Raw genomic sequence first — 17,405 nt, 5'->3', positions numbered from 1 at the left:
TGCTCCTCCGTTGCGATGACGGCGTGCGGTTTAAAATCATAACAAACGAATTTGAAAGTGGGGGGGGGACACAAACGGGATTTTGAAAAGTGGGGGGGACATGTCATCTGTCCCCATAGGAAATTACGCCCATGCATATGCAATATACTTATTTGCTTATAACTGCTAAATAAATATTTCACTTGGAAATATATCACATTAGTTAAGTTAAGGACATTGCAAATAGTGTTTCGTGTTGCTTTTATGCTGGTTGAATTGGTAACAAAGGATAAATCAGCCATTCTTCACTGTCAACGGCATTGTAGGAATTTTATTTTCTAATAAACCACAAACCTGAAAGAGTCCTCGCTTCACATGCGGTATGAGTTTGATCCAGCGTGAAAGAGATGCTGTGAACGTCATCAAATGCTCGCTGCTCGCTAACGACAGCTTCATCTTAGCGAGAAGTTTACCAAACAATCTGCGATCAGTCTCTCATCTCAGAGCGCTCATCGCGACTGCAACACCAGAGATCTGCTATCCTCTTTCATACAAAGCTGAGACATTGTAAGTACAACCAAATTTGAAAAGATTTGACATGCCTTGCGAACAGAGATTTCAGTTTCTCCTTGCTTGGCGTGTGATGTGTACATGTCTAATTTCAGCGGCTTGTGCAACGTTGACAGACTTGATCAAACGTGAGCCGATCCTAATGGCACAGTGACTGTCAGCAGCTTTCAACTTCTTTACAGCAACTTGGAAATGAGATTTTTTTCGTTCTTCAAGGAAAGTCTCATTTTCTGTCTCTCTTTCTCTCTCACACATGACCTGGTTTTGTTCTCACGTTCAACCAGACTAATTTATTTGATCAGTGCGCAAAGCCGTGCATAACTAATCTGCAAAGGTAACAGAGTTTCGCTCTTCAGAATACGAGAGGTTTTTACCTTATGATATATTCATATTGCTGCAGATAGAGATCACTGTCAGCCGAGATGGCACAATGGAAATATCTTCAGTTATAAATAGCTGAGGGAGTCTAGTCTTGTTTCAGCTTGGAAGGAAGATGAGTTGCTCACCGTTGAGCATTTTTATTTAAAGGTTCTAATGCCATTTTGCATTGATTTTGACCCTTTTCCTTTTGGATAAAGAAGGGAATTAAAGTGTTTGGCTTCTCATCAAATATCTGAGCTGCTGTTATTTGCCAGTAACCAGCATAGAGTAGTAGGTCTCTAGACTTCAGCCTGGCAGAGGTGACCTACTGGAGAGGCACTGAAATCCCTGTGAAACATTGTGGAGCTCCAGGTTTTCCAGGGGGATCAATTCTCATATCCTTTCTCCAAATTCATTTTACAGTTTCCATTTTGACCTCATTTGATGTATGGGTTGAGGACGTTTTTTATTGATAGACAAGAAATGATTAGTGGAAGGATTAGGGTGTGTTCGGGTTGTGTTTAGTGTCATTGTGTTCTATTCTGTTTCCGTTAGCCTGTTTTTCCTTTGCTAATTAGTCTCCATGGTTGTTAATGTTACACCTGTTCCCTGTTCTGTTAATGATCTCCCTTGTGTATCTATTTAAGCCCTTAGTTTGCCTCTTTTCTTGGTCCTGCGATAACATTATGTTGTAAGCGGGGGTCACCACATTTGAATAGGAAACGATATTTGGTCTATAAAAGACGTCAAAACTCCACAAAGTAAAACAACCGTATCGGTGAGAACACTTGTTTAAAAAGCATACAAATGTGACTATTTTTGACTTGATACTGCCTGCAATCGTAATGCAAGGATTCAGTGTCTGCGGTCAGATGAGATTTTGTCAAGCTATATGTCAGAGTAATTTTTCTAATGTTATTTCTCGCTGTATATCACTTATATACTCATATAATACTCATTATAAATAATGCACAAAAGAAATTAGGAGCATTAAATGACTATGGTGGCTCATACCAACTTACCAACTTTATTGATAAACAAAAACTAGTTTGGGACTTAGTAGTAAATTACAAGCAGTTAATTACATTAACTGCAAACAGTTATATTACATATTATATATATATATATATATTTGTATATATATATATATATATATATATATATATATATATTACATATTTAAATTCCTTAAAATAAATTAGGTCACAGAAAATGTGGGTCCCATGCTCAAAATAGTTGAGAACCCCCGTCTTAAATGTACTCTGCATTAAATTAGTCTCCCTAAATAATACATCTAAATTATTATTATAATGCAGTCTGTTTGCCAATGCTAATGCCATCAGCGGCAAACCTTCTCTCTTTATTTTTTGCAAGTAAACTTCATTATAAAACTCATTTTAAATGTGACTTTGCTTGTGGATTAAAGATGAAACTGTGAATAGTGTGCTTTGGCAGCAGCGGGCCTCTGATCGGACAGTAATGCCGCTCTAAGACTGCGGGGTGTGTGATGAGAGCGGTTTTGTCTTTGTTTTCATAGTTGAGGAGGATTTTACGAATGTGAATTGAGGGCAGATGGATTTGGAACTGAGCTGGGCCCGGATATGTTGGACCAGTCACAAGGGGTTGGAGCCTTTTTGTGGAGGACGTTTATCCTAAATTAGCAGGAGAAAAGCAATACTAGGCTTTGATGTTTGACTTCTGTGAGAATATTTTAGAGAATTTGACAATGTAGGTGCATTGAGATTTGCTTGAAATCAACATTTGTAATCTGCTATGTGGCATATTTATGAATGAAACATAATACTCAAAAGAAATTTAATGCGGATTTGATTTTAGGCATCAGGAATTGATTGGATGGTGAAAGCGTCTCAGGTTACGTATGTAACCCTGGTTCCCTGAGAGGGAACGAGACGCTGCGTTGAGACGCGGTGGGAACGCTCTGCGTGATTGCGTCGTGAAGCACGTGTATAATCAGTCCAATGGAAGAGCGAGACATCATAGGCGGGTGACGTCATAGACCAGGAAGCTATAAAGCACACCAGAAAACAGACCGCGACAGCTTCTGAAAAAGCCTGAAGCAAGTCGATCAGGGCATGCAGGAAGTATGGCAGGAGAGCGCAGCGTCTCGTTCCCTCTCAGGGAACCAGGGTTACATACGTAACCTGAGATGTTCCCTTTCAAGGGAACTCGAGCTGCGTTGAGACGCGGTGGGAACCCTATACCCACTACGCCATAATGAGAAATGCCCGTTCTGTGTGAAGTCCTTGTGCACACCAAGAAGCAAGCAGCCTAGCCCCGGGAGTGGAGAGGTCTAGGTCATAAAATCTGACAAATGTATGTGGTGAGGACCAGCCTGCCGCATTACAAATGTCCTGAAGGGAAACCCCCCGAAATTAAAGCCTAGAGGCAGCCATACTCCTTGTAGAATAGACCTGAACAGGCATAGGTGAAGGCTGTGAGCAAGTGAGCCTCAACTACCCACTTGCTCATTATCTGTTTAGATGCAGGGCAACCTATCTTAAGTTACCCGAAGCAGACAAATAATTGTTCTGATATACGCCACTGAGCAGCTCTGTGGACATACGCATCCAAAGCCCAGACAGGGCATAACAGATTAAGTTTTTCCTGATCTGGGGTATTAAAGGTGGAGGACAGAAGGCCTGGAGCACAAATGACCCGCACATTTAGTAGGGAACTAAGAAATACAACTCGACCTGGGGTGAAGAAATACTACAACCAAACCAGGTGCAAATCCAAGTACGTGCAGGCCTCAGCCTCATGTACCACAGAGAAAACGAAATTAAGGATCTCTCCTCAGAGATAACCCAGCAAAGAAACATTCATTACAGAAATCAAGTACTGTACCAACAGGGCAGAAACAAGATTCAGAAGGCGTTCTCTGCACCAGGCAGAGAAGAGTTTCCATGTCAGTGCATATTTAGTCTTCTCGTCGAGGGAGCTCTGGACTGGAGTATGGTCTCCACGACCTCGGTCGAGAGACCTGAATCTATGAGCTGGGCCCCCTCAGAGGCCAAGCCCACAGTATCCATAACTCCAGAGCTCCCAGGAGCAAAGATATCGGGAATACGTACAGGTGTAGCGTCAACCACACCTAATACATCACGTCCAGTCCAAGCGGAGCTGGATGCGTGAGGGAGAACCACAAAGGGCAATGCATTGTACAAACGATGCGAAAGGTCGACTTGAGTTGACCGAAGTTCTCCCTAAGAAGCTCCACCACCTCGGGGTGAAGTCTCAATCCACCGGGCCACAGCCCCTGCCCCAACAGGATATCTGCTCTGATATACGAGATCATCAGTGTGTTGTCCGGTTCTTTCGCTGAGCGACCACTCATGATTGCCCCCGACTTGTGAGGGAAGCATCCATCGAAAGCATTATGCGTCGACAAGAAGCCCCCAACACTGGGCCTGGGCGAGGAACCAAGGTTCTTCCACATGACCGAGGCACGAAGGCATAGCTGCGTGACCTTGATCATGCGAAAATGGATTTCCCCTCGGAGGAAACCCCTTGGTCCTGAGCCACTACTGCAGGGGTCTCATGTACAGAAGGCCAAAAGTAACTACGTTGGACGCAACTGCCATGAGCCCCAACCAAAGACCTTTCACAGAGCGGCCACTCATGACCGCCCCCCATCCTGTAAGGGAAGCATCCGTCGATAGCGTGACGCGTCGACAAGAAGCCCCCAGCACTGGGCCCTGGGCGAGGAACCAAGGTTTCTTCCACATGACCGAGGCACGAAGGCATAGCCGCGTGACCTTGATCATGCGAAAACGGATTTCCCCTCGGAGAAAACCCCTTGGTCCCGAGCCACCACTGCAGGGGTCTCATGTACAGAAGGCCCAAAGTAACTACGTTGGACGCAACTACCATGAGCCCCAACAGTCTCAGAGACTTCTTTGCAGTGAATGACTGACCTAGTTTACATTCTTTACGGCTGAGAATCGCAGAAATACGTGCAAGAGACAGACGTGCTTGCATGTTGTCGAATCCCATATTACACCTAGAAAAGTGGTCCTCTGAGTTGGGAGGAGTACACTTTTTGGTGTTGAGCCGCAACCCCAACCTCCTTATGTGGGACAGAACGAAATCTCGATGTTGAACTGCCAAAAGCTCGGACTGAGCTAAAATCAACCAATAATCGATATAATTTAATACGCGAATGCCCTGGAATCTCAGAGGAGCCAGAGCTGCATCCACGCATATTGTAAAGGTGCGGGGTGATAACCTAGGCCGAATGGAAGAACCCGAGACTGGTATGCTTCGCCCCTGAAAGCAAACCTCAAGAACCTCCTGTGATTTGGATGGATAGATAAGTGTCCTTAAGTCTATTGTGACATACTTTGAGCATAATTTGAACTTAAGATTCTGAAACCTGCTGTTTAAATGACGCAGGTCTAGAGTAGGACACAACCCCTCATCCTCTTTCGGAACAATGAAGTAATGGCTGTAAAACCCTGACTGTCTGCCGGGAGGAGGAACCCCTTCTACAGCTCCTTTTGCAGAAGTGTCAGTACTTCCTGCTCCATAACCAAAGCCTGCTCCGGGTCCACCACAGTGGGGAGGACCCCTAGAAATCTGGGCGGACAAGAACCGAATTCTGAACCCTTTCCTATAGTGTGCAGGACCCACTGAGAAATATGTGGCAGTAGTTTCCACGCTGCCAGAAATTCTACTAGGGGAACCAATCTCTCAGACTGACCTCTGGATTTGGTTGAACAGACACTACGGTGCCCTGAAGCGGCATACCGGCAGGGAACAACCGAACTGACCGTTCTACGACCCTCCTCGGAGGATCGTATGGAGACGCTGACACCTCGGTGCCCTGAACGGTGAACCGGCAGGGAACAACCGAACTGGCAGCGCTGCGACCCTCCTCAGAGAGTCGCACCCCAGAGGGCGCCGAGGAGAAATGATTTCTCAAAACCGTCCCTACCCCGGAGGAGCCCTCAGAAGCCTGATAGCCTCGTTTTTTGCGACAGGACTTCCTGTCTAAGCTTTATTAGAGATGACGATAATCCTCAAATCTTGCCTACCTCTAAATAGCTTAGTTCCTACGACCCTCCTCGGAGGATCATTGGAAAAAGCAGGCACCTCGGCACCCTGAAACAGCGAACCGGCAGGGAAACCGAACTGACTGCTCTACGGCGCCCATCGGAGGATCGTTTGGGGACACTGACACCTTGGTGCCCTGAACGGCGAACTGGCAGGAAAACCAAACTGGCAGCACTGCGACCCTCCTCAGAGAGTCACACCCCAGAGGGCGCCGAGGAGAAACGATTTCTCAAAACCATCCCTACCCCGGAGGGGACCACCCTTAGAAGCCTGATAAACTCGGTGTCAGGGCTTCCTCTTTGTCCAAGCTATTTTAGAGATAAAACAGTCCTCAGATCTTGCATATCTCTAACTAGCTAGACTGCTACCGCCACCCAGGTCCCCCTCGATTGTGGAGGAGGCCAAATGGTAATTTTCGTTTTGCACTCTGTGCTGCGAGGAGCTTAGTAGACCGAGACTGCTCCGCCCAGCCATTATGAGAGTGAAACATCTCGGGAACATTAGTTTGGTGAGGTAGAAACCTCTGGAACGCCGCTGAATGGTTTATTTCTTAGTTTTTTTGAAAGCGGAGCGTCTAGAAGAACAGACATAATTTATCTTATTTTTCTTTATTTTTAAATCAGAAAAACGTATATATATATATATATAAATATCACTCCGTGGCCACCAGCAGGAAAACAACCGAACTGGCCGTGCTGCGACCCTCCTTGAGAGGACGCAGAGGAGAAACGATTTCTCGAAACCATCCCTCCCCAGTATAGTTTATCTGTTCTTGCACGACGCAATTCTCGAATAGCATCAGTGCTGACATCCTCACATTCATCCATGTCCTTATACTTTACCCACCAGCGCTGCCTAATAAAATTGATTTATTTAAGATGGCTGGTGGGTAACGTCGGGGTTAAAAACGATGACGCCGACTCGCAAGCGTCTCTTTAACCCGAGGCACTGTCATACCATGATACTTAATACCCAAAGCATTACTATAGTTAGACGTTTGGGCATTAAACACATAAAATAGAAACCGGCTTATTCCACTATCTCGACACCTCAGTGTGGAGATAGGGAAAAACAGCAGTCCCCGACGAGGAGTCTGAGATACAGAGTTTTTCTGTTTTTAGATATATTTCATCTAATAAACTCTTTTTATTTTCACTCTCATAATGTTCAGCTGGCCAGTAAATATTTAACTAGCAACAGCACTAGATAAACCTCCTTGTAAAGCTCCTCTTTATTCAACAGAGTTATGAGCTGACTTATTTATTTATTTATTTATTGAAAACTCAAACAACTGCCTTTTTCTTAATATTTTTATTTTTTTGTTCTCTTTTTTCTAAACAAAACACTAACGATACCAATTCCTCGGAACTGGAAATCGCCAGCACTGGATCTGACAGGTGAAAGCTGAGATAGGGCGGAGCCCGTCCCAACCCCCGCTGTCAGATCCGTCCCAAAATGCGAGTCGCCGCCGTGCCTCGGCAACCGCGGGACCCGCGCGGGGAGCGTGAACCGAACCGTCCTCCTCGAAGAACGCCCGGCGGGAGCGGAGCGTCCTCACGGACAGCTTCTCGCAAAGCTCACAGTCAGCCCACTCGAGAACTGACTGAGGCATGCTCCACTCCCAAATAGTAACAAAAAGCTGATGTGTGTGTCCCCACCCGTGATATAACGTGGGCAGGGAACAACACATAGCTGCTTGCTCTCTTTTGCAATAATATATATATATATATATATATATATATATATATATATATATATATTGCAACTTGACAGACAACAATAAATATGACAAAGACAGAATACACAGATCGCTTGCTGAAGGCACAGAAGCTGTCGTGGTCTGTTTTCTGGTGTGCTTTATAGCTTTTTATGACGTCACCCGCCTACGTCTCGCTCTTCCATTAGACTGATTATACACGTGCTTCACGACGCAATCACGCAGAGCGTTCCCACCGCGTCTCAACGCAGCTTGAGTTCCCTTGAAAGGGAACTTATTTCATGTTGATTGATCTGATAATGGTTGCATGCATTTACATGACTTTAAGCTTAATTGTGTATGATTGTTTATGTAAACACTTAATAATGGGGTTCTCTCAGCTCTCTTTAACACATTTAACAATATTTAAATCTATTTAGCAAGTTTCCCCCCACAATCGGCATGGTAAATGTGGGGGAAAGGTGCAAAGTCTGTGTTTTAACAGAAATAACATTTCTAAAAAGTTCCAGCTTGTTCTTATGACCTCTCCTGAGACTTCACACACTTCATTAGTTTTCATAGACATATCAAACGGGGCTTTGCGACATCTGACAACAGGCCACAAAGCCACGTGTGTCATAAAGCAATCTGCGAAATGTCACAATAATAGCTACATCAGATATTAACCCCCATGAAGTTTCATTATCCACTCTTAAATGGTTATTATGCGATGTTGATTACAGTGTCAAAATCATATCAGCCCCTCGACTTAATGAAGCACTTCCACAACCTTTCATTTAAGTGAAGAGCTGCTTTTCAGTTTTAATGCGTGGCTCTCTGCTATTTCTGCTCTAGATATATTGAGTATTAATGTCGACTGGGGTTCAGCAGAGTAGATTAACCTCTAAGTAGAGTTTGGGAGTGCGTGAGTGAGTGTGTGTGGATCCAGGACGGCTCGAAATGCTTCATCATTAGAGCAGATCTCTTGACCCTCATGAAATGCAGTATGTCCTGTGGAGACTGTTCGCCGCTCCAGACTCCGGCCTGCAGTGCTGCATTATACATGCATTTATCTCTTCAAGGGTTCATATCGAGGAAAACAGTATTTTTCTTGCTCTTTTAAAAAAAGAGTTTAATGTACTACTTAGACACACTAATGGTCGAAATAAAAAGCTCTCTCCCCAGACCATTTCTTCTCTAAAACTCCACAGAAATTAAAAGAAATTACAGAAAGTGACAGTCTTTAAGAGTGAGTCATTGAATCATTCAGTCAACCGATTTGTTCAAAACACTGTACTGAAATAAACACTGTACAATGTCTCACTGGACTAAAAATTGTTGAGAAAATACTAAAAACTATTATGAAACTATTTACTGTAGTGTCTTTATAAAAGTCTTTGAATCATTCATTTAACCAATTCGTTCAAGGCACTGATTCATTCAGGAATTAAACTATTCACTGTCTTTATGAGTAAGTCATAAAATCTTTCAATCAACCAATTTGTTCAAAACACTGATTCATTCATGAACAAAACAAGTGACTCTCTTTATGAGTGAGTAAGTTAAGTGATTGATTCAAAACACTGATTCATTCAGAAAATTAACCAATTTCATTGTGTTTTATGCAATTGTAATAAAAGAGAATTAAATTAAATGAAGCTATTTACTGTCTTTATGAGTGAGTCATAGAATCTTTTAGTCAACCAGTTTCTTCAAAATTTATTTATCAACCAATTTGTTTAAAACACTGATTAATTCACGAACAAAGCAAGTGGCTGTCTTTATGATTGAGTATTTGAATAATTCAGTCAACCAATTCATTTAAAAAATGAGATTAATTCAAGACCAAAACGAGTTACTGTGTTTCTGAATGAATCATGTTATAATTTATTCAGCTAAAACTAAAACAGAATCATTCACAACCAATAAAAAAAAAAAAAGTTTTTTTTCTGGAAAAAACACCTCAATTTGTGTTCTGTTGCCTTAAAAAAGCTTTATATAGCAAAAAATAAATAAAATCATCTGGATATTCACAGCATATATGTTCTTGCCCGTAGGAATACGATGATGGATATGGAACGGCCTACGATGACCAGGGATATGACTCGTATGACAACAACTACAGCAATCAGGCGCTGAAGTAAGTTTGTGTGTGTTTTGTCTGCTGTTAGTGTAAAGGGCATCACTCAGAGTGCCTTTGTGTGTCTATCTGAACGAGAGAGCTTATTCACAATGTAGGTCAGTGCTCACCTCTCTGTATCGAACCAAAGAGTTTGTGTAGTCCGCACAGAGCTGGACTTGGAGGTTTGCTGCATTGGAAATCATTCAGGCTAATGTAGGGGGCAGCTTTGAAAGCTCAAAAGAGAGAAGCGGGCTTATCGCTAATGAATCACTCCTTTATCTCGCAATATTCTCTGCAAGGAAACATTTCATGTTGTATGACAGGGTCAGTTGTCACTGTGTACCAGAAAAGGTCTTATGAACACCATAGTTTCCTGAAGGACATTTTGACTCATAATTAGTGGGTGTTAACATAAAACATGTTCATGTTAAAACAGTCTCAAATTGGACTAATAATAACTAATAATTCTTTATACTAGGTTTAATTTCAAAGATATAATATATTTTTATTATTTGTAATATATGCTATAATAAAACAATGGTAGTATATGCTAAAATAAATAAAAAATAAACCAAAACGATATATATATATATATATATACAGTATATATATATATACATATATATAATTTAATTGCAATACAATACATTTTAATCATCTTTCTGGTTTATTTTTGTATATTGCAAATATTGAACTATATGATTTAAAGTACGATTTAAATTCTGCAAATTTAGAATTTTTTTAGTGTCTTTAGTTTTGACCACTGTTTTTGATATGGGTCTCATTAAAAAAAAAACACATGAAGAATCTCACAAAAACTATTTAATAGAATTTGAGCAGAAAATGAGCATTGGCACTTGACACTTGACTTACGGTGTGAACAGACCGAAAAAGACATGATGCTGGATTTATGGCAGTGATGACATGTCACAGTAATCTTCAGGTGGACTTCATCACACTCTGACCACTACTGTTCTGTCTCCGGAGGTTTTTGTCTCCAGAGGTTTCTGTCTCCAGAGGTTGTTTACCCATGTGTATACTTAAAACTGTATCAAAGACACACAGGCCTGGTCTCAGATCAGTATTTGGAACATACTCATTTAAGATTAATGTCAGTTGAGGCTTCTTCCTGAGCTCAAATGCTTTTTTAAGAGCTCAAAAGACATTGACTAATTAATGAGGAGTCTTTCGACAAGCCTACATGTACTTCATCATACGGCAGGTTTCTTTGTTCTTTGATTCATAAAACATCGTCTGTGCGTTACTGAGCTGTGGTAGATTCCCTCATACCTCATCCTGGTGCATCTTTGATCTTGTAATATGTAATCCAGGGATATGTAAACCAGAATTTCTTTTAATCATAGAATATACAGTGATCCAGAGGTGGTTTACCCTGTGTATACTATGTACAGTATCTCACAAAAGTGAGTACACCCCTCACATCTCAGCAAAAATGAGTATATCTACTCAAGAGACAATACTATAGAAATGAAACTTGGATATATTTTTGAGTAGTCAATGTGCTGCTTGTATAGCAGTATATATTTACTGGCCTCTGAAAATAACTCAACATACAGCCATTATTGCCAAAATAGCTGGCAACAAAAGTGAGTACACCCTAAGTGATAATAGCTGTACGTCGTTTAACCATGCAAAGCGACATGTCCTATTCATCATGTTCATGATTTTATCTGCTTGACAGGACCATACAAATTGTTGCATCTTATATTAGAGCAGTTAAAATTTGTGCCATGAGAACAATTCTCTCATACTGACCACTGGATGATCAACATGGCACCCAATGGCAAATAACTCTCTAAGGATTTGAGAATTAGAATTGTTGCTCTCCACAAAGATGTTAAGTCCTTGTGCTGTGCGTCAGGTGCAGAAGCTGGCTTCAAAAAATGAGACTAAGATGAACTTGTTTGGCTCAGATGGTTTCCAGAATGTGTGGTGATGCCCGGGTGAGGAGTACCAAGAAAATTGTGTCTTGCCTACAAGTAAAGCATGGTGGTGGTAGCATCATGGTCTGGGTTGCATGAGTGCTGCTGGTACTGGGGAGCTGCGCTTCATTGAGGAAAACATGGATTCCAACATGTACTGTGACATTCTGAAGCAGAACATGATGCCCTCCCTTCAGAAACTGTGCCGAACGGCATGATAACGACCCCAAACTAGGGCTGTGACGGTTACCGCATTACCGCAATACCGCGGTCACGTGACTCCAACCACGGGTCTGAGCTCGTCACCGTCATCACCGCAAAAAAAAACAAAAAACATTGGCCTGCACATGTGTGCACGTTGTGTCTAATGACATGGATTCATTGATCTATTAACATGGATTAGGCTATGTCTAATGATATTGTGTCTTACATGGATTCAAGGTTTTCTAAACAAAACTTATCATCAAAAGATGGAGCAAGTCCGATCTTTCGTGAGTTGGGGAGCGCAATGTTCCATGACACATAATAACATTCGATTTGTATTAGAGATGCGCGGATGCGTCATTATTTCATCCGCAACCGCATCACAAAACTCATCATTTGTCCGCACCCAAATTTTTTGATCAATTTTCGACCGCATCCGTTACGCCGACTGCTTTAAGGTCCATGAGCGATGAAAGGCGCTGCTGCCGCGAGGATAGAGATCTTGGCTGTTCTAGAAAGGAGACTGATCCAATGCAGCAAAGATATTTAAAGGCTAAAGTCCCTAGTATAGCCTATTGGCTATGTTGTATCACCAGAATATCAGCAGTGAACTCCTTCCGATCGGCGCACAGGGATAAAAATAAATAAATAAATAGCCTATAACGCACATCAGCAAACCTGACCTTACCTGACTAGGCTACTGTAGCCTAAAATTGTATAATTTCATTTTGAATTTTGTTTAAAAGTAGACATTTTAAACTATTTCTCATGTCTGTGAGGCAAGTAGGCCTAGCCTATACGCCGATTTTCAGTTCATTTATGAGACGAGCTCCAGTTCACGTGCAAGAGATCACACCGGCGCTTCCACGTCTTCCTGATTATAGTTCTGCTATATTTGCTTCTTATTTATTAATTCCAGGCAATTAGTTAATGAAACAGTGATTAAAATTAAGATACAATTTATACAAAACGAAATTTAATTTAAAGAAAGGCTTTCTACAAAACAAAACTTAATAAAGTGGTCAAAATCATGTCTGACCCATCTTATGATCCTATCTTACTCATGCTGTTCACTTTTCATATAAGCGACATAGATTATATAAAAAATAACATTATATTATACAAACATAAATATGGAATATCATTTTTGTAATTAAGACATGTTGGAAAAGGTGTTCATCTTTCATTTCCAATGTGAACATCATCATTTATTCTCCTGAAAATTATGAATTCAATGCGAATGTATCTGAGAATATTCTTAAATAAGGAAATCTATTCAAGAATTGGTTCATGCCAAATTACTGCTTGATGAAAATTGTACTATTTCAAATTGTGTTCGTTTTTTATCGGATGTAGGTGACATTATTTAACAAAGTCTGTATAGCAAAAACTATTTCTGGTGGGTGCGCGAAAGTCTGTCCGGGGGAGGGGGATTTGGTGTGTGTATATTTAAAGCAGTTTACCGCTATACCGCAATAATATCTTGCTTTTCAACCGCGGTTAGAAAAAATCCATACCGCCCCAGCCCTACCCCCAAAACACATCGCCAAGATGACAGAGGAAGCTGAAGTTGAAGGTGATGGAGTGGCCAAGTATGTCTCCAGACCTGAACCGTATTGAGCACCTGTGGGGCGTCCTTAAGCGGAAGGTGGAGAAGCCCCATGTGTCTGACATTCAGCAGCTCCAAGATGTCATTATGGAGGAGTGGAAAGAGGATCCCAGCAACAACCTGTGCAGCTCTGGTTGCCTAAGAGGATTATGGCAGTGCTAGATAACGACGGTGCTCACCCAAAATATTGACACTTTGGACAGAGTTTTGACATATTCACTTAGGTTGTACTCACTTTTGTTGCCAGCTATTTTGACCGTAATGGCTGTATGTTGAGTTATTTTCAGAGGACAGTAAATATATATGGCTATACAAGTAGCACATTGACTACTCTAAAATATATCCAAGTTTAATTTCTATAGTATTGTCCCTTGAGAAGATATACCAAAATGTTTGCTGAAATGTGAGAGGTGTACTCACTTTTGTGAGATACTGTAACTATATCAAAGCAACAGCAGGCCAGGTATTTATTCATATTTTGAGTTCGCTTTTATTTTTATGGTTACAGTTTTTATTTTTTAGTAATTTTGTTTTGTTATTTTGTCTTTTTTTATAGGCTTTGGTTACACTTTATTTTAAGGTGACGTAGTTACATTGTACTTACTCATATTAGTACTGAGTCATATTAATTAACTACATGTACTTACTATAGAATTACGGTTATGGTTTTGTTTAGGGTTAGTTACTTGTAATTATGGATAATTTACTGTTATTACTATAGTAAGTACATGTAGTAACGTGTAACTAAGTCACCTCAAAATAGTGTTACCTTAGCTTTCAAGGTAAGTGACATTTCTAATTTACATTTACATGTTTACGTTTTTCGTTTATATTTTATTTCAGCTTAATTTTTTATAAAAAATATTTTTACGTTTTCTTTTAGTTTAAAAACTTTTGTGAACTGTAACAGACTTGCGCGTATAGCCTCTATAGCCTCTTTAGTAAAAGAAAATTGATCGATAAACATAAAAAGTAAAGTGGTTCAACTGTAATGCATGAGCACGCAAAAAAATTGGGATTTCCTTTGTGTCTTCACTACCATTTTACTATGAAGAAAAATGAGAGTATGGAATAATTAAAGATGGCTTTCTTTAGGGCAGTATATCTCAAATATGACGGGCGAGAAACTGAGCCATAAAATAGGCTAATGGCACAATATGCCGCAATAGTTATAAAAAAGTATTTTATTTTTTGCAAAGGTGTCATGACTTGAAAGTTGTCCGATGTGTCTTCACCATGGCATTCCGATGCTAAGAATAGTCTGGCGTTACCCCTGTTAGAGCAAGGGGAGAGCTCAGAGATTAAATGTTCACAGAGGTGGCGTGGCGGGTTTATCTCACAGGAGCATTAAAAGGGTCAGAGGTCAAATGTTACGACTTTGATGAAAAAGCCTTTACTGTGTGATTCTCCCAGGTGTGTCACCTTCTTGTGTACCGGTCCAATACTCCACACGTGTGCACTCGGCGTGTTGCAGTCGCACTCCCGCTGGAAGGGCTCAGGGGTGTGTGAGTGTGTCTGACAGCATTTAAACAGCTAGTCCCCTTCTTCAGAGTGCTATAGAGCACCATATGGCCCACATAACCCACACACACACTGAATGTCAGAGCGGCTATAGGCCTCCGCAGAGCAGTTTGTTGTGGAAAATGTCAGTGCAGTGAGTTCAGAGACTGCTGCTTTTCAAAGGTTAGCACTGCTTCCGGAGACACGACTGAGAGCTGAGATTTAGAGGGGAAAAGAGCAATTATAGCGGGAACTGATTAGAAATTCCCTCTTAGGAGATTGATTGATTGATTGGGAGGTTTTCCTCGCCACCGCCGCCTCTGGCTTGATCTCAGAGGGGTTTATAAGGCCACTGTTCTTTGTAAGATATGTTGGAATGGTTTGTGCTGTACAAATAAAACGAATTCAATAATTGATGTTTGCAAACATTTAATTTAATTTAATTCTAGTGATAGCGGCTAGGCAAGTATTGGACCACTTTAAGATGATTAGCATTGCACATTAATTGTGTTTTTATTCACCCTTTTGCAAGTTTGAAAATCTACCAAAAGTGTTGTTCTGTTATTGATAATACACAGTTTTTATTTTCAACTTTTAACAGTGAATCATGAGTACATTTTTTTTCAATTATCTTTTTATTGGTTTTTAACATTTTGTTAACAACCAAAAAGAAAAATAAAGACTAAAAAAAATAAAAAATAATAATAATATATATATATATATATATATATATATATATATATATATATATATATATATATATATATATATATATAAATACAGCAAATTAAATCAAGTCAGTCCATGGTCACAAATCACAATTCATTCTTTATGAATGATATGTAAACATGCCAAACCCTGTCATGACATGGTAGTGTCAGAGGTCCATAAGCGTTTCCCATATCCTTCGGAAGGCATCCCCCTTATTTTTCAGGGCGTATGTACGTTGTTCCAGTCTTAAAGTTTCATTTAGGATTTGTTTAAACAGATTGAATGATGTTTTTTTTTTTTTTTGATTCCAATTGAGCAAGATGCACTTCTTTGCTATATAGGAAATTATGATAATCCTCTTTCTGCATGTGGTGTCCAGTGTCTTGTCCAATTCTGTACGTAAGAGGTACCGTGTTGGTGTAATGTCCAGCGGGATTTTTAAATTCTTAACAGTTAGGTCATGTACCGCCTTCCAGAAATGTTTTAATTTCCTGCATTCCCAGAAAACATGCAGAATTGACCCTTTACATATTTTACAACGATGACATCTGGGGGATGAATTAGGGAACATTTTACTTAAGCGGAGCAGAGTAAGGTACACCCTGTGCATGAATTAATAATTTTGCTCAATTATTTTATTACAGGACAGTGAGGAAAAAACATTCTGACATATTTCCTAATCATGAGTACATTTGAGTGAAATTTGAGTACACTATATTGGCAACTCGTTCATACGACTTTGAGTTTAATGGAAAATTGCTGGCTTCTAGTTTGTATTCATACAAATAATAATTAATAAAATAAAATTTTACTCTAAAAAAAAAACAAGGCAGATGTTCAAAGAATCATCGATCTTCTAAAGTCTCCTAAAAGTTAAGGTCAGTTCTACCAGAAAGACTCGGCAGGTAAAGTAACGTAACAAGCATACATTTATTAACAGCCCAGCAAGCAAGTATTGTGATATAAAGTTTTTTGGCGTAGCTCGCAAACCGAGGGTACGGAATCTGCATTTCCTGCTTGAAGATGAAAGCAGGGGCGCAGCCGACCCCCTGGAAGGTATGTGAAGGGACCATCCTGGTGGTGGTTGGGAGGATGGAGGTGAATTTAGGCGTCAGCATCTGCGAACGATAGCTTAATTAGTAAAGTGGGCCACTTTCTTCATTGTGAGAAACAGTGAACCTGAAAGGTACCATGTGAAGACGTGCATAATGCATTTATACATTTTTATATTTTCTGCTACTGTATTTTACATTTATGCATTTGCTGGGGCTTTTATCCAAAGCGACTTACATTACATTTTAAAGTCGGTTTACATTCTATATCAGTTCTTGCTTTCCCTGGTAAACAAATCCATGACCTTAGTGTTATAAGCTCCAACGTTCTACTGTTTGAGCTACGGGAAAGACGTGTTGAAAGGAAGCAAGGAGCTGGGGAATAGTGGAACATTAAACCGAGATGAGGGCTAAAATAGCCACATAGAGACAAGCCATTGAAAGCCACAAGCCATGATATACCACACAGAGCAAGGCCGCGATGAACCACACAGAGCCAGGCCACTATGGACCACACAGAGCCAGGCCGCTATAGACCACACAGAGACAAGGCCATGACAGACCGCACAGAGACAAGGCAGCGATG

The 17,405-nt window shown here is 40.7% G+C and overlaps 1 protein-coding gene across 2 annotated transcripts in view; it reads left to right on the top strand.

Annotated features, from left to right (window-relative positions):
• Positions 1-17,405, top strand: part of khdrbs3 (KH domain containing, RNA binding, signal transduction associated 3) — a 152,309-nt gene that overhangs the window by 120,860 nt on the left and 14,044 nt on the right. For both annotated transcript variants that reach the window (XM_077195035.1, XM_077195034.1), the window contains exon 7: positions 9,736-9,818. In XM_077195035.1, coding sequence (XP_077051150.1) covers positions 9,736-9,818 — 83 coding nt within the window. The remainder of the gene's footprint in view (positions 1-9,735; positions 9,819-17,405) is intronic.

Source organism: Siphateles boraxobius, unplaced genomic scaffold, assembly GCF_051911475.1.
Source record: "Siphateles boraxobius isolate OS27281-9 unplaced genomic scaffold, OSU_SipBor_1 33, whole genome shotgun sequence".
Taxonomy (NCBI): Eukaryota; Metazoa; Chordata; class Actinopteri; order Cypriniformes; family Leuciscidae; genus Siphateles; species Siphateles boraxobius.
Note: the sequence above shows the minus strand (reverse complement) of the source record. Positions and strands in the feature narration are given on the sequence as shown.